The 26343-nt window shown below is 35.8% G+C and overlaps 1 protein-coding gene across 4 annotated transcripts in view; it reads left to right on the forward strand.

Moving 5' to 3' along the window:
• LOC139943719 (delphilin-like) overlaps positions 1-26343 on the forward strand; it is a 34272-nt gene that overhangs the window by 2843 nt on the left and 5086 nt on the right. For 3 of the 4 annotated variants that reach the window (XM_071940472.1, XM_071940469.1, XM_071940471.1), the window contains exons 2-16: positions 415-1153; positions 11071-11225; positions 11463-11537; positions 11850-12100; positions 12661-12857; positions 13019-13089; positions 13210-13361; positions 14359-14532; positions 15061-15129; positions 16856-16945; positions 17948-18433; positions 22257-22316; positions 23384-23635; positions 24828-25384; positions 25886-25970. In XM_071940472.1, coding sequence (XP_071796573.1) covers positions 437-1153; positions 11071-11225; positions 11463-11537; positions 11850-12100; positions 12661-12857; positions 13019-13089; positions 13210-13361; positions 14359-14532; positions 15061-15129; positions 16856-16945; positions 17948-18433; positions 22257-22316; positions 23384-23635; positions 24828-25384; positions 25886-25970 — 3391 coding nt within the window. In that variant the 5' untranslated portion in view covers positions 415-436. The remainder of the gene's footprint in view (positions 1-414; positions 1154-11070; positions 11226-11462; positions 11538-11849; positions 12101-12660; positions 12858-13018; positions 13090-13209; positions 13362-14358; positions 14533-15060; positions 15130-16855; positions 16946-17947; positions 18434-22256; positions 22317-23383; positions 23636-24827; positions 25385-25885; positions 25971-26343) is intronic. The other variant, XM_071940470.1, reaches the window with a different exon arrangement.

The following is a 26343-nucleotide window of genomic DNA, read 5'->3' on the forward strand; positions in this document are numbered from 1 at the left end:
ATACCTGCTGTTGGTAATGAGTGTGTTTACTAGACTTTCAATAATTCGTAGACATTGCTAGAATGGTAATGAATGTTGTCTTGTAATGCACACAGTTAGGTCTGCATCTGCATGCTATACTGATACATACATGTACGACAATGGAGCACAGCCAGAGACCAAAAAGGCTTTGATATCTTTGGAGAGAGACAAACAGGAGGGCCCAGGGAAAAACCTTAATGGCATCGCATCATAGAAAGAACAAGGAGGAGACAACCTACATGTGTAGATGCACAATTCTACTTCCGAGTATGGTTTTAGCCAGGAATTGAACTAGGGCTTCAGTGGTGAGAGGTGGTCATAGACAAGACAAACGATGACTTACTGTAATGTTGACTTACATTTATTTTCTCTCTGTCTATTTTCTTAATTTAGGTCAGCGAAGAGTTCACCCAGGATGCCTAGCAAGGTGTATTCTCAGACCGCCCGGTCTGGGCGGTCAACAAGGTCCGCTAAATCGGCTCGTTCAGCTCATTCTTCCAGACCACCACCAAACACTGGCAACGGCAAACTGACAACCAACTCAAGACGCTCCTACAAACGTTCTGCATTACCAATGCCTGTAAACAATCGTCATTGGCCTGAAGAGTTTGGCTTCACAATCGCTGGTGATGCACCAGCGTATATTATAACTGTTCAACAAGGCAGTCATGCCCATTCAGCTGGTTTACAACCAGGGGACCAGTTGGTTGAGTTGAATGGTATAAATGTGACACAACGCACAGCGCAAGACATCCAAGGTATTGCAAAGCATTGCCCTACTGTACCACCAAGTATTGTGGTTGTCTCTTGTGTCAAGACAGTGGAAATATTGCGTGATTCTAAAGGGCGCTTTGGAATGACAGTGATTGGGGCAGGACCAGTGTATGTTGAAGTAACTGAACCTCATGGTACTGCAGCTCAAGGAGGTTTAAGACCAGGGGACATGATTCTTGAAATAAATGGATTACCCATAAGACACTCTGATGACACTAAAGTATTTGTACGAGGATCTCGAAGACTGAGGATGCTTATTATCCCTGGTGCTGGTCACCAGAATGTTCGTAAACTCGCCCAGAAGTTTGAAATACAAGCTAAGGATCGGTCAACAAGGGCGGAGCAGTTCTTCAAAAAGGTGAGTCAGACACACCACACCCACCACTGACCACACCCTTCATGTATCATTTCTTCCAAATGATGTTTTAAATTATTTTTCAATGCAAATAAAAATCCCAAACCAAATCCGAAATGTTATTACGAGAACTTGCAATCAATGAAAACAAGTTGTTTATCTATTGAGAAATCCAGTTGATTTTTACCATTTACGCAATTAACAATTAACTTTTGTAAATTGATTGAATCACTTTTGATGTAACAAATGATAAACCACAACTGTTTTATATTTATATACAGTTCACACTCTTCCTTCAAGGTGAGCACTTAATTTTTTCAAAAACAATTTCCTGATAATTTGTTTTGTTAAAACAGCATCTGAGAATAACTTTAGCCTACCTCCATGGTTTAAACATCCTTAAGTCTGATTAAAACTTATAAACTCCATCCATTGATTGTAAACACTTCTAAGAATTTGATAACAATAGGCCGTATTGATCAACAATGGGAGGGGAGACTTACTGACTCATTCATTGTTGAACCTTAGTGAGTGTAGCGTAACAATGGACAATCAGTTCAATTTATGTGCATACATGTAGGCCATGCAAATGGCAGTAACAGCAGCTGTAGTTTCTTGCCTGACTGCTTTCATCCTCATCTGTTGTGGGTTGAAAACACTTTCCTCAAATAGTATCCTGCACCTTGAAACCTTTAAACCCATTCTGCCATAGAAATGACTGCCAAAATGTGTCATTAGTCTTTCAAATTGTCTGAAATAGTCTGAAATTTATAGACTTTGAAAAATATACGGAAAAGTTTGTCTAGAAATACTATTAAGACTTTTGTATAAACACATGCTAACCCATTGTCATAGTTAGAGCAATTTCGCCCCAACCTCACATTGTTTGGCCTTTGCATTCAGCATGTTCAATGCATTCATGTATTTGAAATAATTGCCACATTTTCCACTCAGTCATTTGTTTACAAGTCAAGACTAGTACATGTAGGCAGTGAATTAAACTGGTTGCTGAGGCAATGGAGATCTCACATAAACAGTTACCATGGCTACATCTACTAAAGGTCGCCAAGGTTGACTGAGCAGCGAGTTCAGTACTCGCTGTGTACGCTGTATACGTGTACATTGTACAGTAGACTCAGTCAATAGTACCCTTTTACCCCCACTACCGATCTCAAATTAAATAAAAAGTTGGGGTTTTGGGGGGTCTAGGCAGGGTTATTTATCTTGTTTTTTTTGTTTTGTTTTGTTTTGTTTTTTGGGGGGGGGGGTGAAGCTCATTTCTGTAACTCATATTGGAAACTCCTATTATGTAAATTATTTTAGTAACTATTGACGTGTATGTTTGGTTTTAGCTCCATTATGATTAAACGTACATTGACACCCACTTACCGCCCCCTCCCCCTGTTTATTGTGTGACCTTTCTTTGGGCAAATGTATTGCAATTCTCATTATTAAAAACTATTAGCTATCACATTTAGGCAAAATAAACAAATAATATGTTTAGCATCCCCACCCGCTTCTTTTTAGAGACCTTCTCCTTTTTTCCTTTTTTCCCCTTTAAATAAAAAAAAAGGATACATTTTAGAGCAGTTCCATGGAAATGTAAACATCAATGCCAACATTTCAAAATGGCACAAATGAGAGATCATTTTGTAGCTTATTGTTCATGTATGAATTTTGATAAAATATAATTTGTTACTAAAAATATTCGCGGCTCAAGTGCTACTTTCGACTGAAAAAATACTTTAAAAATAGTGAAATTGGCTTTAAAAAAATGTTTTGCCAAATTAATCCAAGTTTTATCCTGATTAAATAGTGTTTCTTTTGGTTTTGTACCTATTTGAAGTTTTCTTTAGTAACAACATAATGATGGGAAAACAAATAAAATATTCTTTCAAAATTTTATGATACACAATTTTGTTCAGTATTTTAGTAATAAAACTTACTTTTCCGATGTACATGTACGTCTGACACCAAAATAGTGAATTTTTTAATCTTCCTATTTCAATAGTGGGCAGAAATTTTTCAAATTTACATTAAAAAGCACAATTGATACCCTCTATCTATGCATGGAATTATTCTTTAATAAATCTTCTTTAATGTACAAAATCCTGTTGTCGGACGTACATTTTGTTCGTACATCCGGCACTAGTACGACCGACAACTCCAAAATAAATATAAGAAACCGCTTTTAAACACCTTTAAAATATCATACAAAGCTATAAATTGGTACAGAGAGTAACCCTCACCCAAACATGCCAAATTACTCAAATCTTGCCTCAAACAATAAATCTCATTCCCTTATTTGTCTACTGGCTGCTATAACACAATAATTTTGATATGCAGAATTTTTTTATTTCCGTTTCCAAAACCCACTGATACTTATAATTAATATCAGAAAAGCTTGACTTTGCACTATACTTGTTAAATACAGACGTGTACTTGTACATGTGGTTACCCCATAGCAAGGATAGAGCTCTTAGAAAAATATTGGCAAGGTTAGTTCCAAAGTTACATAACATTTAACATAACAATTAAAATTTATAAGGCGCTATTCCATCAAGATCATAGCACACTAGAAAGAAATTAACTTGGAAAAAGGTGAGTCTTAAGGACTTGTTTGTTTGCTTGGGGAACATTCAAGCGAGTGATGTCGAGTGTGGACCGAAGAAATCGTGGAGGAGTGTAATGTGACAGTAAAGTGGTAATATAATCAGGTGTAGTTTTGTTAAAGCATTTAAAAACGAGAAGAGCAATCCTAAAACGGATTTGTCCTTTAATTGGTAGCCAATGAAGTTCCGCAAGTCATGGGGTAATATTTCTCTCAAGGGTGTGGAACAAAAACGAGCTGCACTATTTTGTAATATTTGGGCTCTGTCCAATTCATATGACGTTGCACCAAATAAAAGGAGATTGCCATAGTCAATACGAGAGAGGACTAAAGCTCTGACAACATGATGGAGAGTATCCTTATCCAGGTACCGTTTGATTCTCCTTAAGTTACGCAGCTGAAAATTTATTGTTTGGCAGAAGCTAGAAACTTGCTTGCTCATTGTTAAATGAGAATCAAATTTTATTCCTAAATTGTGGACAGAATCAGTAGGGTCAATCGATGTATCACCCATATGCAAAGATATCTTCGGCAGTTTCTTAAGGTTTTGGGGAGTACCAAGCACAATGAACTCAGTTTTATTTTCATTGAGCTTAAGGGCAATTCCAAGCAAACATGGACATGACACCAAAAAATCAAGTTTTTGTCGCGACTTTCTTTCCACTTAGAAGTTATAGGTAACATTTGAAACCAATTTATTTTTAGTTGTTGACAAGGAATAAACCCAATTTTGCCAAATAAGAACTCAGCTTGGGCTCCATGTAGGCGTTGCTACATTTTCTGGAAAACTGTAATGCGACTGACCGTAATGTCACTGACCATGGTTTTGCCATGTACACCTAAAAGTTCAAGTTGCTGATCATTTATAAGTATCGTGTTAGATACTCATGTATAAGAGTTGTGTGTAACATATTAGTAACACTTTCACAATCTTTTTGATCTAAAAAAAAACACTTATAGGTGAGATTTTTAAAATGTGACAAGTGGTTTTTTTTACCATGTCCTTTTTGTGTAATGCGACTGACCGCTTTTTACAACGTTATAACAGCCAGAGCACAAAGCCCACAACATTTCTAATATTATCAATTCAAAGCCTTTGGTGTCAAGTACAAATCAGTCTATGAACTTAGTGGAAAGAATATATCACACAGAACTTCTAGCACCACGATCGAGAAATGACACTGAAAAGTGTAATGCGACTGACCGTGGAATTGTCCTTAAGCTTGTTAGAAGTCATCCAGTTTTGAACATCAGTAATGCACAGCTGCAGTTTCTTAATGGCAACTTGCCAAGCACCAGGTATTCTAGGATCAAAGGAACACTATAGCTGTGTATCATCAGCATATAAATGAAAGTCTATGTTATGATGACGTATGATATTGCCAAGTGGGAGGGTATAAATTCCAAACATCAAGGGACCCAATATGGACCCCTGGGATAGCCCATACTCCAAATCAACTGGATCAGAGTAGGTTAGGAATAGATACCAGACTTAGTCTACCCGAGAGATATGATTTGAACCATAGTAGTGCAGTATCGGAAACGCCTAAATCATCCCTCATTCTGTCAAGTAAAATATCATGATTGATGGTGTCAAAGGCAGCAGACAAATCTAATAGCACTAGAAATACAACATTAGACCTATCCAATGCCTTTAAAAGAACATCATCCCGAACCTTCAAAAGAGCAGTTTCGGTACTATTGTGTGTTTTATTTATGCGGACTGATAGAGCTCCTCAAGGTTATTGATAGACGTGTGTTGCTTCAGTTGTTTAGCAGCAGCTTTCTCAATAAGTTTTGCAATGAATCTTATATTTGAAACTGGTCGATAACTACTTAATGTTTTATGATCTAATGAAGGTTTCTTTAGTGTGGTGAGATTATGGCTTGACCAAGTGTGTTTGGGAAAGAGCCTGATGAAAGAGAAGCATTGTTGATTGAAGTGAGTATGGGTAAAACAGTTATTAAATGATCTTTCAAAAGCCAAGTAGGAATAGTGTCAAGGGCACAATTTAAACACAGCTTCCTCCTTCAAAGTTAGAAAATAGTGCAGCCCTTTGTTGAATATGCACAGTAGAATCAGTGGCATGATTGGTTATCCCTGTGGCCATTGAGTGCAGTGTGAATATTGTCAATCTTGTTTTTGAAAAACATTGCAAAGTCATTTGCAAGAACCTGTGATTAATTACATTAAGGAAGGCTTCTATTGTTTTTGTTAAAGTCACCTGGAAATATAATTTTTATTTTTTCAAACATAAGAGTACATGTATATGTTTAGTAACAATAAAACAATTTTTTTAATAATTGTTTGTAACGATTTATATGTTTAAAAAATAGATAAAATTGTTTGGGGGTTGACTCCTCCTACCCCTTTTGTGATGTCAATCGAGGCAGACTTTGCCTTGATGCGTAGAGTAAACACACGTGCAAAGTACATGCAAATCCAAGTCGTGAGTGTGTACGTTTTGAAAAAAGCTTTTTTATTGCATTTTTCGGCAATGCCGACCAAGTGTATTGCTGCTGGATGCAGCAAAACAACTAAAGATGGGGTCAGTCTGCATGGCTGGTCAGACTCACAAGAGCAATAGTGCCTAGTGGTCTGGTCCGTTGTCTTTTTCAGCGCTGTGCAGAATTTTCTCTTGAAATATCGCGCCTCGAGGGTTGGGGCCTACTCTTAAATTTGTAAATAAGATAACTAATTTTTTAGAACCTTAGTTAACTGTTTATTCACATTCCACTCGTCAAAAGCTTTATTTTGACAAATTACCATTTCCAGGTGACTTTAAGTAAAGAATTTTAAATACATCTTTTTTGTTTGAATTAGCATGGGAAGACCTGTAAAATTCAGTTTTACTGGCATCAATCATTTGATTGACCTTGTCCCTTTGAGTTTGGTAAGCCAACGGATCATTTTCTGTTCCAGATTTGTGCCATTTACGCTTATGCTTCCTTCTCAAACGCCTCTCAACATTGATATTACCATTATACCATGGCTGCTTAGGTCTTAACTTATGAGACTTATTCTTAAGTGGCGCATGCTTGTCAAGAACAAAAATTATGGCAGAACCAAATCAGGACAGTAATTGATCGGGAGACTCACCTGATGGAACTCCACAAAGTTCAGAAACAAGGTCTTCTTTAAAGGTTATGTGATCCATGTGCTGGAAGTTACGACAAATAGAAATGGAATTCATTGGCATAGATTTCACTTGATCTTGTAAGCTACAATGGGTCATGTAATAATCCGAAAAAGAATCAACCTTAACTATGTTACAGTCTTGGATTAACTGATCATCCAAACAAGTAATAACAAGGTCTAATGTTTGTCCCAGTTTATGTGTAGGTTCATGAATGTGCTGGTACAATCCAGAAGACACATGAGATGAATTGAATTTCTTAACATCCGGGAGGTCAGGCTTGTCTATGTGGATGTTAAAGTCACCCAGCATAAGTATCTTGTTGGTTCTTGACAGAAAATTCAAAACAAATTTGCACCAAAATTTAACAGTTAGCCACCTACAACTTTAAACTTTAATTGTTTTTAAATACAAGTCCAATCTCTAGTGTATTTGGACCAAATGTTGCTTTGCAGACTCATCTCTTTCATTGTTAGGCAATATTTTGAAACTTGGTATTTTGCCCATTCTTGGTTGCCAATGCAATGCATAAGGATATTGCATACATATATTGCGTACAAGTTGCATAACACGTGTACATTGTTTCTATTAATCTCGTAACGTGGTATAGTTTACCAATTTTACCATTTTTTCCAACAAGTAATGATAATCTGATCTTACAACACCAAATTGGCAGATTAAATCATTATTTTATAACAAAAGTGAGAAGTTGAACTGATTGTTTACCTATTTTTTAATGCAATTTCAAACAGGGTTAGGGTTAGGGTTAGGGTTAATGTACTTTTTCGGCCAGTGCAGTTAATAAATAAACCATAATAATAATGTCCGACACTGTGAAATGTACGTCCAACAACAATATATTAAATGCTGATTCTTCAAATTCAAATTTAAAAAACAAACCTTGTGAAATGTATTAATAGAGGTCTGATGAAATCCATAAATAAGAAAAAAATACATTTAAAAGTTCAAACACATCACATAGTTTGAACTGCAAATATTGGTTTTCATAAACAGGCGTATCTCTGAGTGCGTCCGACACCATGGTGTTTTGGGCGAATGATAGACTTGTGGATAAGTCGTTCAATGTCTGTCGCGGTGAAAGCATTCCGACTCTCCCCGCGATTCCTGCGGTATTCTACTACTGCTGTCACGACTACGGTCCCATGTTAATGGGGAGTAGAGTCGGCAACCAGCAGTTTGCGCGGGAGCAGTGATCTCGCGAGAGCACCACCACAACTCGACTATCTCACTGCGTGGGACCATTAACGACTTGTCCACAAGTCTAGGCGAATGGCATCTATATCTTAAGATGTGGATGAATAATTTGTTTATAAAATAACTTTGGTGACTACCTTAAATACAATGTACCTCAGATAGAACAAAAATTCCTTTTATAAATATCAATGTATTAATACACTCTGTTAAAGTGTCCGAAATGAACGTCCGACATCGTGGAACTGCCCTTTAACAGCTTCAGACATTTTTTTAAATAGCCAAGCCGGTTGTCTTTAAAAATGTTTCAACCGGCATTTTAAAGGGAAAAAATGGGGGCCCCTCCTCCTTTTTTTCAAAGACCGAACGTTATAATAATAATAAAATAATAATAAACAGCATTTAGGCCCCATATAAGGCGCATTACGAATCACAGATTCCTCAATGCGTCTAACAATCAGCATTTAGGCCCCATGTAAGGATAAAAAGGTTCAACAATGCAAACAAAAGTAGATACAAATTTAAAACATTTGAAACAACAGACCTGGATATATTTATAGGGCCTAAAAAAATAATACAAGAAATTAATCCATCAACTAACATTGAACCAGGAGCAATTAGCAAATGTAAAAATACGTTTAGTGACTACAAAGATTCATTCATGTATACCTCAGACAGGTTCGCTATTCCAATTGGTGGAGAGCGCGTCACATGGGGGTTTAAACAGTTGATAATGACCAGCTAGGGTTGTTGCTGTGGCTCTGGCCTTTATCACAAGGCAACGACCCTGCCGGTTTTAAAGGGCCGTTTAAAAACTCGTCGCTACCTTTTTATTCCCTTAACTATGTACACAAAAGGAGATACAAATTTAAAACTTTAGAAACAACATACCCAGAAATTGGACATATAAAAATGGAAATATTAAAAATACAAGAAATAAATCCAACTAATAGACATTATAAGCAAATGAAAAAATTTGTTTAGTGACTAAAAAAATATGTTTTCAGAGCACCCTAAACAATTGTAATGACCCGGAACATTTGATTATTGTAGGTAGTTCAATCCTGAGTTATAAATGTACATGTATGCAGCAATTAATTGGTTTCTGTAACTGTCTAAAGAAGCAATTTCTGAGGATTACAACCAGGTTCATGACAACCCACTTTATTGTTTGCTCTTTTGGATCTATGTAAATGAAGCAAATAATTGATGCTTTGTTTATAGGCAAGGCAACAAGCCTGCCTACTTCAGTTATGTCTGGTCATACTTTAATTTCAATCAATGACCAAGTAATTTAAAACGCATCCAAATGAAGCTCCAAAGAGTCTACCACACTACGTGTACATGTACCAGGCTTACAAGTACTGTATGTACTGTAGATCAGTACAGCCTAAGCAATGGTTGCTCATGTATAATGCATCGGTAGTCTTACTATGGTTGCTATAGCAACCTGGCAACAGAAGCAACATCTGGTTGAGTATGATTGCTTGCTCACTGCTTATACATCTAGGGAGTGGTACTATCTCAATAATTAAATTTAAAATGAATTGTTGCATTGTGGAGTTGTCACAAAGGGTGTGGGTGCAACCAAACTGTGTTTATAAATTTATGCATTACACCTAATATTTACTGTTACCCATGTTTTGTTTCTAAAGTGTATAAGGAGTGACTGAATATTTATCATTTTACTTCTAAAAAGAAGATGATTATTTATGTTATGAGTCAAACCTCAGATGTTATTAAAACTAAATTAAAATGAATGCACACAACATAAAACCAGTTGTTCATTGTAGCTTATTCATTGCACTCTGTATTGGAGTAGTTTTTAAGAACACATTTTACGTGTGAACTGTGTGTTTTTTTATACACATGCTCTCATATCTTTTGAACTGACAAAATATACAAAACTTGTGGTTTAGGCGTCAGTTTTTTAACAGTATACATTGTAATCTGTTCATGAAACATTGTAAAAATGAACTAAATGTAATATTGCTATTGAAAAAAAGGAAAAGCGTTTTATCACATGGGTTGCAATGTTGTCTCTTACTTTAGACATTGTGTTTTTTTCCTACATGTGCATACATTTTAATACATTTTAATACAATTTGCAAAGTATTAATTTTTCCCCTTTTTGTTATTGGTATTTTTTAAGGAAAACAGGACAAATTTCGTTTGTTTAATATGATTTAGAAAGATCATGTAAAAATAACTAGAATTTAGTGCTTTTGAATTTCAAGTAGTAAAGCGCAACAGTTTATAAAGGCAGTGGGCACTATTGGTAATTTCTTAAAATAATTATTATCATAAAACCTTTCTTGATTTTGAGTAATGGGGAGAGGTTGATAGTATAAACATTGTGAGAAACAGCTCCGCTCTGAAGTGTCAGAGTTTTCAAAAAAGAAGTAATTTTCCACGAATTTGATTTTGAGACCTCAGATTTAGAATTTGAGTTCTCGAAATCAAGTCACAACTTCGTGTGACTATGGAGCGACAAGGGTGTTTTTTTCTTTCATTATCTCGCAACTTCGACAACCAATTGAGCGCAAATTTTCACACGTTTGTTATTATATGCACATGGTGAGATACACCGATTGTGAAGACTAGTCTTTGACAATTACCAATTGTGTCAAGTGTCTTTAAGTTTAAAATGTGTACCTTACAAAAGATACACCCCAGTGTTGTATAATACAAAATGTATTTAAATAGTCATACACTGTACATAACTTTGACTTAAATAAGTATTTGGGAACCATTATTTCATTTTAAGCGATTACATGTGTAAGCAATATTCACAACTGTAAGCAATGTTGGACTACAGCATTATTTGTTTTGATAAACTGAAGTGGTTAGATGTTCAGAATTTTACTAAATATGTAATAATCCCCTCTTGATGATTCTGGGACAAACATTTTAAATAACTAAAATAATTCTTTGATTTGTTTATTTATTTATTTATTCAGTTGGATGGTGTTTTCTTTGATGATCGACCACGAAAAGATGCCCTGGTTGCAGTATTGAAGCAATATGCTAAAGACAAGAGGGTTGATCATTTTGGCTGTGCTCTGGCTACTCTTCTTACTACACCATCACAAAGATTACTCTTTGACGATATCAGGTAAATACAATTTGTGCACTTTATTCAGTTTTCAATTTAAACCAAAAAACAACAACCAGTAATTTTTAAAATCTGTATGTTGCTTCATGATGATGTTATAGTGTAATTCATGTCATAATTAACAACATTGTTGGTTGTGTTGTCAATCTCTTTTTTTGTAAATTTTATGGTCTAATCCATGATTGTTTTAAGAAAAGCAACATGACATTAATAATTGTTTTTGATCTTTGTTTGTAGAATATTCGTCCCACCAAAACACCGAGAGAGATTTGACTTTATGGTCACTCAGGGTGCCCCCAGTGCAGGCAGGAGGTTTGTCAAACTTTACATTTATTATCAAGAATTGTTCCCCAAAGTACAGACAGATTAAAAGTATGCAATACAGAAAAACCTCCTGAAGACGATCAGAGCATACGGATACTTTTCAGAACCAACAAAACTGGAAAGAGGTTTATACATGATGCTAAGGCAAACCTCACCTCTAGGCAAAAGTTAGCCTATAAGTTGTCAAAGAATGAAAACAACAATCCTGCAAGTACATGTAACTGTACTTTGATGTGTTTAGCTTGGAGGAAACAACTTTCATTATATTGTTCTTAATATTGTAAATGTTATTTTTTCCAGAGTGGTTCAAATTGACCGAACTGGTGGTTCCTTTGGTTTCATGCTGGTTGGCCATAGTCCTGTCACTATTGAATCTGTTGATCCCAGTGGTCCTGCTGAGAAGGCTGGTTTACATCCTGGGGATCGTATTATTAGACTGAATGGACTTGATGTTCGAAAGAAGACTCATGATCAACTGATTGTATTATTGAAAGGCAGTGGGAGTGCACCAACAATAGCTATAGAGTCTGGACAACCTATCCCATCAAGTGGTATGTAGTCGGCCAATTCACTCAATCTTACTACCACATTCATTGTCTATTTGGAAAAGGAAGTGGTCTCCATGTTGCTTACCTCCTAACCTTGCCAACCTGTTCGCACAATTGTCACAAAATCCTATTAACCAAATAAAAATAAAATCAGCGTTTTGCAAATTGGTAAGTAATTGTACAATTGTGAATTCTGAAAATTAAGACTGTGGTGACTTTGAATTTTAACTTTTAAAGAAAAACTCAAAGAGATTTGCTTTGTTTTAATCATCACATACAACATGTACAAAATCTCACTATCTTGCTAGGCGTAGATTCAATCCTTCATCACAGTGTGTAAGATACACCAAACTGCTTAGGAAGAACATTCCACAGTTTATTTGCGCATTTAGAAATCTGGATGGTTTGATAGTGGAGTTATTTCCTGTGCTTGATACCAATGCTAAGCGGGCATTGTGGCCTTACATCATCCAGATCCTACCAGAAGAATTGCATTTACAAATAAATATGTGATGAATGAGAAAGACATCCAAAGCTCTTTATCTTAATGTTATTTGTCACAGGTTATTCAAGTGCTCCATCTGTTACAACCCGTAGCACAGCCCGTAGTTTGACCACAGCCAGTGAAGTATCTTCAGTTTCTAATTGGCTCTCTGAATCTGTCCATAGTAAAGGACAAGTAGCTGAATTAGGAGATGTCAAAACAGGTCCTATGTCCAGACAAGACTTGTATGCTGTGGGAAGAACCTTTAAAGAAATGGTTAGTAAAAAAACAAAAAACAATTTTTTTTTACTGCAGCCATCTTCACTGTTGTCCTTTTCAGCCTTTTAATGGAATATTGATAAAAATGAGATTTTTTTAAGGGTTGTCTATGAAGGAATGTCAAGAGATTATTTTTTTATTTTATTTTTGTTTTACAGATGGAGCATCATCTTACTGGTCAGGAAAGGAAGATGGTTAAGAGAGCTTTACAAGAGTATCATCAATGCAGGTAAAGATAGTCAGATTGATTGAGTCTTCTTCTCTTTAGTTGTCCCTCGATGTTTGTATGAAGCCACTGAGGTCTGATGATTAGACTTTAACAACTATCTGTCAATATTTCTTCCATTAGAAATCTTGATGGTTTGATCGTGGAGTTATTTCCTGTGCTTGATACCAACGCTAAGAGGACATTGTGGCCTTACATCATCCAGATCCTACCAGAAGAAGAGCAAGAAGTCTGTAAGAGGAAAGTCATTTATCTTATCGATCGCCATGCTGCAGGTAAGTCTGTCTTAATAGAACATTGTAAACTCAACAAGTTATGTTTTTTAACATGAGGCAGGTTGTATTTAAAACTGTACATTGCTTTGTTGAATTTGACTTTTGCTCACAACTGGTGACTATTTACAAAATTCATGATACTTTTCTTCACAGATCCTCTCAAAAAGGTGTTATCTTTGAATGATTAGAGCATGTTGATAAGAGCATTATGTTCATTATCAAAGTCATTGAGGTACATTAGATGGGTATTACAACTTAACAAATTGAGGCTCTAGGGATTACATTAGATGTCCAGATGTTGTATCAAGGAGACACAACATTTCCCTGGTACTTGTTATATTTATAATGGGACTGCTATTCCTAAGCATCAGATTTCTTTCTGGAATGTTCTTTGGATGTTGTGTAGTAAACAACAGGATCATCCGAACCATCTAGCATCATGGATACTAGCTGTCAGTACAAGAAAGTCTGTCATCATCTATTATATCAAGATGTACTATTAGCTTCATCATAAAGAACCCATTCATCTTTGAAGGCTTGTCAAATGTTGAGCTGTAATCTAACAATGTGTTCATGAGTACATGTATGTTGTGATTAAAACCATTCATGTCAATTATTTAATAAGGTTGTTATATTTGAACTAGGTGGTTCATTGTTAACAATGTTAGACATATGATATAAATGAATCGATACATAGTTTATGAAACAAAAAACAGTTGAGTCCTTTATGTTTGATCATTCAGATCATCAGTTAGTTATTCTAGGTTTTAGATTATCTTTTAAAACGAATCTTAAAGTATTACCAAGTATTACTATAATTTTAAGTGTACTTGTGTCTTAAATCATGATGTTTTTTTTAACCACTAAAACATTAATAAAGTCAAGATATAAGAAGGTTGTGATAAGTTTATAATGCTCTAACGCTACATGTTAACCACATCCTACCCCCTTGCATGAACTAACTAAACCCTCCTGCGCCCCACTATGGACTACATAGATGCAGTATATGGTGCCCAAGGTCAATGGTGGATGCGTCCCTCCAATGGACATCCTGAAGAGGCAGCCTCTTTACGCTACACTAAATCTCCATTTAATCGAGGCGCTAGTTATGATGTTGCACCTACTACTGGGGACATTATATTTGGAAAGAGGGAAGAGGATTTCCAATCAGGTAAAGAGAACACAGGAAAATAATTTACTAGTGTTTATCAAATGAACCAGTATGCTCAAATATAGTTTTAAGTTGCAAGAGTTTTCCTTTGGGTCAAATTCTTTGACATAATTGTATCAAGTTTTAGTGTGCAAACTGGGCAGGTGAACACCTGTCACCACCAGGTGTCATTGGCTACTAAAATTGAATCAAGGTTTTAGTAGCCACTGAAACTTGATAAAAAGTATTGTTGTACAAACTGGGCAGGTGAAAGCCTGTTACATTAGCCAAATCAAGGTGATAGGAATGAAATATGAACAAGGCAGGTTAAACTTGTCAATTGGTCCAAGTTTCATAGATATTAACAGACAATGTTGCAATCAAGGTCTGCTAAAGTAAACAACAAGGAAACCAGTTACAAACTGTACATTTTAGTTGTGTTTTTGTTTGTTTTCAATAATTGCAATAATGACCTTCTGCTACATAAATCATAAAGCTAACTACATTGCATGTTATTGATATTAACCCCTTCATATTATAATGTAACAGTGGCTGATGCAACTATGCTGCTAGAACAAGATCAATATGAACGAGCTAGAAGGAATCATCGATTTGATTGTAAGTAAATTAGTCCTCTTCCATTACCTAAGAGACTTCCAGTAATGACCTAAAACAGTTTCACGTAGATTATATGAATAAGCTGAAAGGAAGATACAATATTGGTTTGAAGAAAGTGTTAGCCACTCTCATTAAACAGAGAGAAAAGTTCATTGTGTAACCATGAACATGTTGCTAACATTGACGATACAATATTGGTTTGAAGAAAGTGTTAGCCGCTCTCATTAAACAGAGAGAAAAGTACATTGTGTAACCATGAACATGTTGCTAACATTGAAGATACAATATTGGTTTGAAGAAAGTGTTAGCCGCTCTCATTAAACAGAGAGAAAAGTTCATTGTGTAACCATGAACATGTTGCTAACATTGAAGATACAATATTGGTTTGAAGAAAGTGTTAGCCGCTCTCATTAAACAGAGAGAAAAGTACATTGTGTAACCATGAACATGTTGCTAACATTGAAGATACAATATTGGTTTGAAGAAAGTGTTAGCCGCTCTCATTAAACAGAGAGAAAAGTACATTGTGTAACCATGAACATGTTGCTAACATTGAAGATACAATATTGGTTTGAAGAAAGTGTTAGCCGCTCTCATTAAACAGAGAGAAAAGTTCATTGTGTAACCATGAACATGTTGCTAACATTGAAGATACAATATTGGTTTGAAGAAAGTGTTAGCCGCTCTCATTAAACAGAGAGAAAAGTTCATTGTGTAACCATGAACATGTTGCTAACATTGTTCTGTATACATGCAACACTCATTTGTGGCAGTTTTTATCAACATTAATAACAAAAGAGTTATAGAGCCTAATAATACAATATTTTAGTTGCCCTTTTCAGTCATTATGTAGTCAAATGATGATAGTATGTCAAGCTGTTTTCCAGGTTGATTTATGACTACATTCATATTGTAAAGCTCTGAATATGTTATTGATGGAATTGACATTTTATGTAGACTTGTGTTGCCAATGTTGTATCATTCCTCTTAGCATTACCTATATGATGGTTGCATATGAAGTATAAATTGTTGTTATTTTACAATATGTTTGTCAGTTTGGTTATTAATGAATAAGAACTACTTGTTGATTGCTTTTACTTTATCTGATCCTTTTTTCATTTCTGCACATTTTTGTTAAAAGCGATATAGTCTATCTTTTACTCTGCATGAAATGCCCATCTTAGAAAATCCAATCTTATTAAAGTGAATTGAACTCAATGCATTGGAGAGAGCAACGGAAAATGACAAAATTTGCAAGACAAAACATCTTCTTTGACTTTTTTTAGTGTAGTTTCTTGTGGTTTTATTGAGAGAGACAAGCAAGATAAATGCATTGAATGGTTATACTGTGTGTCATTTCCACAGTAAATGTTGCTCTTGATTTCAATGTTTAAAATGAACACATACATAGTTTAAAGAACCAGTGAGAATATTAAGAGAATCAACTGTTTATGTGGCCAAGTTCTGAATCTTAAACACAAGAATCAAAACTATTTGAAAACAATGTTTTAATTACAAATTCATTATTGTTTTGGAAATGTATTCCAAACCTTGAATACTTTGAGCAAACAAATACAAATTGCCATACAGCTCTGATTTTCATCCAATTTTGATTTATAAAGAAACAAAGGATAAAGTTGATAATTTCTTATTGAGATGAATGAATAGTTTGTTTGTTGTGTTTAGTCATCTCTGCATTGTCTTAATCTTTCCATGGTAACTGTAGTTGAGGAACCACCCCAGTTACTTAGCAACCGCCGAACAGACCTATCCTATGATACCCGATACCCTCCTCCCGACTCAAGTGTCATCTCAGGTAAAAACAGAATAAAATGGACTTAAAATCAGGATTTCAACTAAGTTGTGTACCATAGTGACATCTTAGGTAAAAAACTACAACAGAATAAAAGGGACTTAAAGGCAGTTGACACTATTGGTAATTACGCAAAATAGTTATCAGCATACAACCTCATTTGGTAACGAGTAATGGGGAGAGGTTGATAGTATAAAACATTGTGAAAAACGGCTCCCTCTGAAGTGACTTAGTTTTCGAGAAAGAAGTAATTTTCCACGAATTTTATTTCAAGACCTCAAGTTTAGAATTTTAGGTCTCGAAATTAAGCATCTGAAAACACACAACTTGGTGTGTCAAGGGTGTTTTTTCTTTCATAGTTATCTTGCAACTCCGATGACCAATTAAGCTCAAATTTTCACAGGTTTGTTATTTTATGCATATGTTGAGAAACACCAAGTTAGAAGACTGGTTTTAACAACTACCAATAGTGTCCACTGTCTTTAAAATCAGGAATCCAACTAAGTTGTGTACCATAGTGTCATCTCAAGTTTAAAAAAACTGCTACAGAATAAAAAGGGGACTTGCAATCGTCAAACTGACTCCAAGTTGTGTTTCATGTAATCAAAATCATTACTACTCGCACTCATACAATAATTGCACCCTTTAAAAGAGATGTGCATTACAAATAAGAATCTTTTGTAAAACTAGCTACTTGTTTTATTCTCGTGCCCTAGTATGTTGGTACCATTGTTTGGAATAGTCACAATTTGTGTTGTATGTCTACATTGCTGAATAATTTAGTTGCCTTTCACAAGTAGTTTAGTAGTTTTGCTGATATATTTCCTTTTACAACAAACACTGAGTAGTATTCACTGCTTGATTAAAAAAGTAACTACATATTGTGCTCTAGTAATTTACATTTCACCCTATGATTGGTGCATGATGTGCATGTGATCACTGCATGATTTAAATACTGATACATAATGCATGATCTAACCATACTTACTCCTTGTATATATTCAGGGAGTCGACCAGATGACATAAATGACTCTTACCCAGTCCCCTCCTTCCCTGAAACACCTGGCTACCATCCTCAACGTAGATATTCACGCCAATATTCACCCGACTATTATCAGTCAGATAATTGGCCAAGACATGAACGTCAATCTAGACGTGATTATAGCCGTGGTGAATCAAGGCAAAGGATGCCACGACCACGTAGTATGGGTGCATTGCCAAGAGCGCATAGGGAGGAGAGGCAGAGGTTTAAAAGTCAAGAGCGCCCTCAACATGTAAGACCTCGTAGTGTTGGGGAAGCCCCACAGCATTACAATGATGACTATTACGATTCAAGACGTCATCAATCCATGGCATACTACTACGGTACAGGACCAAGAATTCATGGTCACACAGACGTCTTATCTGGGAATCCCAATGTATATCCCATACCAAGGGATTATCTTGGGGATGATTCTCTGGATCAAACACCATCGTCCCCATCAGATGAAGGTAATTTCTTTGGAAGTCAAGATTTCCTTTTGTTTTAATCCCTTGATTGTATCATGGCTAACTAAAACAGAGTGCTGTGTTTAACAAAAGCTTGCAGAGTAAAAGTCTATTTTATAACAACATCTAAATATATAATATAAATATTGGAAAGTAATTACATGTACATGTATATTGATTATGGTTATTACTTTGCACATAAGATTTGATGAATTGGTTTGTGAATGTCTCTGATTGGTATAACTTGTGGTTGAACCTTTAACTGTGTGTTAATATTGATTATTGTAAATCTCGTATCAGTAGTGAGTAATTTGATATATGGTGATGGTTTTAAAGTAACAATGTGATCACTTGTGTTAATCTTGTATTTGTAAGTATTTTATGTTCGTTGTTTACCCTAAATGTTTTATTGTTATATTGATTTGTGATATTTGTAACAGTTACATTTTAAAAAGTTTGGTGTTAAATATACCGTTTTTTTCACTCTATGGTCATCTTTGTCTCTGTCACCTGCACGTGTACATCACGATATGTGGCGATTGTGCAGTAATCCACCAGAATCCCAATTCACTTGAGGTATATATAACACTGATGCCTAAAATGTACCAGACTATTATGTTTGCATCAAGCCTCATTGTGGTAGCAATAGTTTTGTTTGTATACAAGATGAGACATGAAGACTAGACTTCAGGTTAAAGGCAGTGGACACTATTGGTAATTACTCAAAATAATTGTGAGCATAAAACCTTACTTGGTAAAGAGTAACAGGGAGCTGTTGAAAGTATAAAACATTGTGAGAAACGGCTCCCTCTGAAGTAACGTAGTTTTCAGGACAGAAGCAATTGTCCACGAATTTGATTTCTTGAAATCAAGCATCTGAAAGCACACAACTTTGGTGACAAGGGTGTGTTTTCTTTAACTATTATCTTGCAACTTCAACGACCAAATTATTGAGCTCAAATTTTCACAGGTTTGTTATTTTATGCATATGTTAAGATACACCAAGTGAGAAGACTGGTCTTTGGCAATAACCAATAGTGTCCAGTGTCTTTTAAGTAAAAAACAAACACATTGCAGTTTGTTTAACTCTCCCCTCTCAACCCAAAACCTTCCCAACCCTCACCCTGCTTTATACACAGACAGTCACACAGATTACTTAAAACACTTTGATAAATACAATACATGTAGGTGAAAATGTACATATCCAGTTCAAAACAAACATACTTTCTGTATTATTTAGCAGTTACAGGTACATGTAGATACCTGAACATAATACAGTGCGTGGCAGTTTCTATGAGATTTTAAACATACATGTTGTAGCTATACATGTTGAGGCATTTATTAAGGATGAATGATTTGACATTCTTACTTAGTATGAATCCCTATTCATGGATTGTAAATTAATCAAAAATGAATTAGACATGCAATGATGTCTTTTGGTTTCTGCTTTATGAACCTGTATTCATGGGGTGAGATGATTTCAAATACATGAATACTTCACAAGAAGAATATTTGAACTGTTTACCATCTTTTAGAAAATGCTGAGCTAGGGAGACTAAGTTACCTTAAGTTTGACGGTACCGTAGCGGATAGCTCAATGTACAGTGCACATGTAGGTGGCACATTTAACGATATTTGTATATAACAAGAGGTATGTATCATACTTGGCAATATGCGGGGTTGATTTACCCTAATTTAAAAAAAAAAACACACAGATAGGTTTACCATATTTAGTTAAAATGATTAATATAAACCTAAATGTGTGTCTTATTAAACCATCTACTGTACCTAATACTACAGATATATATTTTTTAGGAATCATTTTATCAAACCATTTTTAATGCTCTATATACATTGACTAGATTGTCTGTTTTAGTTCTATAAAATTGAAATAAAAAAGAAAACAAGTCAAACAAGAAGTATTTTAAACTTAAGTTTGTTGTTTGTATGTGTTGCTGGTTGGTCCTTGCTTTGTAAATCCTACTTGAAGCCAGTACATGCTGTTCATATAGCCACCCAGCCCAAAACTCTGTAGCATATAGAGAGGTAGATGGTTTGCATAAGACATCACACTTTTTCAATACGGTCTTTTCTTTAACTTTGTAAATTGTGGAGTATTGGTTGTTTTGGGGGAATTTTCTCTTCTTTTCTTCTTTCAAGGGAGAATATTATTGTTCATCATACATTCTTCATAGCATTTCGGTCATAAATTTTATATCATGATCAAATATTCACTTCTTTGTCCTGTAATCTTTAAAGGCAGTGGACACTATTGGTAATTACTCAAAATAATTATTAGCATAAACCTTACTTGGTAACGAGTAATGGGGAGAGGTTGATGGTATAAAACATTGTTAGAAACGGCTCCCTCTGAAGTGACGTAGTTTTCGAGAAAGAAGTAATTGTCAAATAATTTGATTTTGAGTCCTCAAGTTTAGAATTTGAGGTCTCGAAATCAAGCATCTGAAAGCACACAACTTCGTGTGACAAGGGTGTTTTTTCTTTCATTATTATCTCGCAACTTCAACGACCGATTGAGCTCAAATTTTCACAGGTTGGTTATTTTATGTATATGTTGAGATACACTAAGTGAGAAGACTGGTCTTTGACAATTACCAATAGTGTCCACTGTCTTTAACGATAAATTAACCGATAAATTAACAAATCGTGTACAAAAGTGTTTGCCAGGTTTTGACTGAGTTTGATAGATTCAAGTTAAGTCTGGTGTGTCAGTGTTCAACATCACTGAAATGATCTGAGTGTAGAAGATTTGTTAAATACCAATGTATGATTGATTCTGATTACCATCAGTGTGCTGATTTTATTTCCTGTCAAGAAGGAAGGTTTTCTTTACTCTAGCATTCACTCTATTAGGTCGTAGTTTTCTGTACTTGTACTGAAATGGTGATATTGTCTGCTAGATGTTTTATGCAAACCATCTTTGTGTCTCAAAGAACTAGTTCAGTTTGATAGTGACTATTAGTCAACTCAAGTTGATGATTACAGTATTGTTATGTCTAGTCTCTTTGATTCAAGATATTATACAGCATTGGTAATAGTGTCCAAACACTGCAATGTGAGGCTAACATAATCTGGTTCAAGGTTCAAGGTTCAAGGTTCATTTTATTTCCACAGTATCAAAAGACAAAAAAACAAAAAAAAACAATATCAAACAGCAGTCACAAGAAATTATTACAACAATGAAAAATAATTGTTTAACAACATAGGTTTGAAGAAATAGATGCATAACAATGTTGACACTGCGGGAGGGATCCATTTAAGAAGCAAAGCTTGTAGGCAATGGTCCCTAATGACATGCATATGCATTGAGAGTATAAATAATATCAAGTGAACCGTAGAGGTCCGTGGTCGAGTCGAGCCATATAACAGCAGGTCTCAATGCATATGCATGTTTACAAAGAATAATTAGTAAACACTGAAACAAAACAAAAAAACAGACACAAACAGAGGACTGGACTTAAGACAAAACTGTTATAAATAACAGTAAGGTAAAGAACTAGTGGGACCTGCTACATTTACATTACCGTAATTGTGCTGAATTCTTTTAAACTGTCTGATGAAGACATCTGTGAAAATTTGAGTCAAGAACCATGGTGTTCAAAGACCCATAGTTTTGAGCACAAAACTATACATGAGCACAGTCAAGCGTTTAACAATGGCTTGAGACACACTGAAACAAAACATAGCCAAAAATAGAAATACAAAATAATTGACTGAATTAGCTCTGAGAGCACAGTTCCCAACATGCATGACTTCACCCATAATGCTTTGCCTTCCTTTGTTCATTTCTTTTTGTTTGAATTAGCGACATCAGAGGGACAATCCAAGGTTCTTCATGGCATGTATTTGCCAGGATTCAGTGAAGGTAAAATACTCATCAGTCCTCCCAAAAAACTAATCCTCATGTATTAAAGCCATTATACACTTTCGGCACAGAAAAAAAAAAAAAGTTCACAGATTTACAAATAACTTACAGGGTTTACAGAAGGTAATGGTGAAAGACTTCTCTTGAAATATTATTCCATGAAATGCTTTACTTTTTGAGAAAACATTAAAACAATTATCAATTCTCGTTGTCGAGAATTACGGATTTATTTTAAACACATGTCATGACATGGCGAAACATGCGGAAACAAGGGTGGGTTTTCCCCGTTATTTTCTCCCGACTTAATTTTGACAGGTTTGTTATTTTTTATATCAGTTGTGATACACGAAGTGTGGGCCTTTGGACAATACTGTTTACCGAAAGTGTCTAATGGCTTTAACTCGATTGACAGTTGGTTTGTGCCTGTAAAAGACAATGCACAATTACAACACAGAAACTTTAAATTTTTGTGAAACTCAGTTTATTAACACCAAGAATGGTTCAAGACTACTTGGATGTTTATAAGGAAAATGTTTTGGTTTTTCTGAAACTCCAACGTTTCTTCTTGAAAAAGATTCATAGATACTCATCACTCCAGGTCTTGCTTATTCTCAAAATGTAAAACTTCAAGTCTTGTATGCTCTTGTTTGGAGCAAATTTGCACACTTCAGTTCTTTTCAGCTAATTCAAAGCATTACTTTTAAAGAACATTTTGTTTGCCCTGCTGTGCTCTGAATCCTTTGTACAAGATGCATGCTGTTTTTCTTTTGCATGTTTTCATTTATTTATTCCATTGAAGAATTGTCAAATGTGAATCAACTTGTCATTTTCAATACTCAAACTCTAATGGTGCTAATGATGCAACTGGAAACATTTGTCAAATGGTATCATCAACAGTTAAGAATGAAAATCCGATACAGTATATGTTGAATCTTATTGTTCTTTGACTTTGCATGGACACAAACAATAACTTTAATGTTTTCTTGCATGTATTTCATGGACCATCTTCCCTCCTTTTCCATCCATCTCCACCTCCCATCCCTCTTGCATGAATCCTCTCACTATAGATGAGAATGAAGAGACAGATTTGACTGACTATCCCTCAGTGAGTGAGGTTTCTTATTCTCATCGCCACCATCGTCATCCTCATCATCATAAACCATCTTTACATCCCAAAGAACCCTCACCCAAGCCAAAACATCGCCATTCCATGTATTCTCCGAATGATGGGTCTGAGGCTGGCCCGTCTGCTCGTCGCCCTAGTCATGATAGAAGAAAACGAGGCAGTATTTATACCGTAAATCCTGAGCAGCTTCAAGGTAATATTATTGTACAAGACGTACACATCAAATGCCCTGAAGTTTGGAGGCTTTAGTTCACAACAAATGCCCTGAAGTTTGGGGGCTTTAGTAAAAATCAAATGCCCCAAAGTTTGTGAGCTTTAATACAAATCAAATGCCCTGTTTATGGAATGTAGTATATTATGGGAAAACTTCATTATAAAAGTTAGCTATGGTTTCATATCTGAATTGACAGGATTTTCTTAAGTAGGATTTGAAACTTTGCATGGTGGAAATATGATATACAAAGGTTTATGGTAACACCATGTAATGACTATCTCTAATGAGTTGGGGTGGTTCTGAAAAGAACCGTTGGTATCAACTCGACGTTTCGATCAGTATGCTCTGATCGTCTTCTGGAGAAAGGATTTTCTTTACCCTTGTTATTTTATGCATGTAATGATGAATATATCTTGAGCAATTGCATGATTTATATTGATAGTGCACGATTGTCTTGAAAAGCATGTTAGTTTATTTGTGTTATGTAACCAACATTTCAATCCTAGCTAATGCTTCACTAGCTGATACTTAACTTTTTATTGATTAATTGTGAAATGTAGATGAGCTACAGTTAAATTTATTTCTCACCTGCAGTGATGATGATCAAATGGACAAAGGTGTCATTTTTTGCTGTGGTTTTTATTCATTTGTAAAAACATTGTTGTAAAACGGGCCATAATAGAACCTTGACATCCTGACCAGGGTCCCTTGATATCCTGAACAGGTACCATTGATATCCCGACCAGGGACCATTGATATCCTGACCAGGGTCCCTTGATATCCTGACAAGGGACCCTTGATATCCTGACCAGGGTCCCTTGATAGCTTGACCATGGTTCCTTGATATCCTGACCAGGGTCCCTTGATATCCTGACCAGGGTCCCTTGATATCCTGACCAGGGTCCCTTGATATCCTGACCAGGGTCCCTTGATAGCTTGACCATGGTTCCTTGATATCCTGACCAGGGTCCCTTGATATCCTGACCAGGGTCCCTTGATATTCTGACCAGGGTCCCTTGATATCCTGACCAGGGTCCCTTGATAGCTTGACCAGGGTTCCTTGATATCCTGACCAGGGTCCCTTGATATCCTGACCAGGGTCCCTTGATAATCTCATTGTGAGAAGTGAGTACTGGATAATATTGTTGTGTACACATTGTTCTATTGACAGTGGTGACCAGCATGCTGTCAGATGAAGATTCCGTCTCAATTCAAAGTTCTTCCAGACATCAGCCACATCACTCCTCTCCTGATCATCCAGGATTTAACGCTAATAACAACACATCCCTCCTGAATGGTCGAATGGTTCAACACTTCCCTGGTCCTTCATCTATTACAGTTCCTCCTGATGCAAGATCTGGGTATGCATCATCTGTAGAAGGAGGAGATAATTTAAAACGTGGTCAAAGACCTGTTACTTCAATCTCTCATAATGGACGCCCTGTCTCCCCACCTGCTAGTTTTATCTCTCATGCCAGTAGCCGCTACTCGCTATCATCTCATCATTCAAGCTCACGAGCTTCTGTCTTGATGAATGGATCACCTCCACAGAGACCCACTGCCCCACCACCCCCTCCTCCCCCTCCCCCTCCCCCACCTCCCCCTCCAGCTCCACCCACTCCTGAAATCAATAATAATAATGGACAGAACTGGCCAGCTGGAAAGATGACAGTCAAGAGATTGAACTGGGAGAAATTACCTGATACTGAGAACACTGTCTGGAGTGGGGTGAGTTTCATAACTTCTAACAATTGTTTTTGATACAGTTGTGAGTCTGAATCATAATCAGACCATTGGAAATCAACATTTGATCATCAACCCACACCTACTTGAACATACTGCATCCCTGAGAGAGATGAAAGGCTCCTTAACAGTGGAGTATTTTTGCCCTATTACAAAATCTTGAGAGATGATGGCCCGTTAACAATGGAGTATTTTACCCTATTACAAAATCTTGAGAGGTTAAAGGCCCTTTAATAATGCAACATTTTTGCCCTATTACAAAATCTTGAGAGATGAATGGCCCCATACAATCCAGTATTTTTTTTCCCTTTACAAAATCCTGTGTCCTCCAAAGGAACTTGTTAATGAAAATCAATTCAACATAACATACACTTAATCAAACAGCTTTGCTTATCACCAGATAGCTCTAATAAACAAAGTTGACATTCATGATGTATTTATTGCCGTTTAAACTTTGCTCATTGTTTGTTTACTTAATTGTTTCAGATCAATGAAACTGAAGACTATCTCGCTGATGTTATTCAGCATCTAGAACTGGAAGAAAAATTCAGTGTCAAAAACAAAAAGAAAGGTAAGTTTTGTATCACCTCCTGCCATACTCATTAAAACTATTAGATGTTACAACCATTAACTAGAACAGCTATTGTTTTCATCAAGAATTGATTTTTTTAGGATCATTCTTTGTTCATCCCAAAACCTTACATTTTCTGGGTTGCAACTGTCATCAGCATTACAAGATGTACTTGGAGTTCGTAAGTTAACTTAGTCTCTGAAACAACGTGACCGTCATGTATCAAGTTATACTAAATCAAAGATAATTGCTTAAGAGCTTTATCACTTCATAACTCCTGAACCAAAACAGATCAATGTCTGATCTTTCATTTATCATGTCGTACACAGACATAACCCCATTTGTACATTTCTTGAGTAGTCACAGCATGCCT

The sequence above is a fragment of the Asterias amurensis genome, chromosome 11 (genome assembly GCF_032118995.1).
Source record: "Asterias amurensis chromosome 11, ASM3211899v1".
NCBI lineage: Eukaryota > Metazoa > Echinodermata > Asteroidea > Forcipulatida > Asteriidae > Asterias > Asterias amurensis.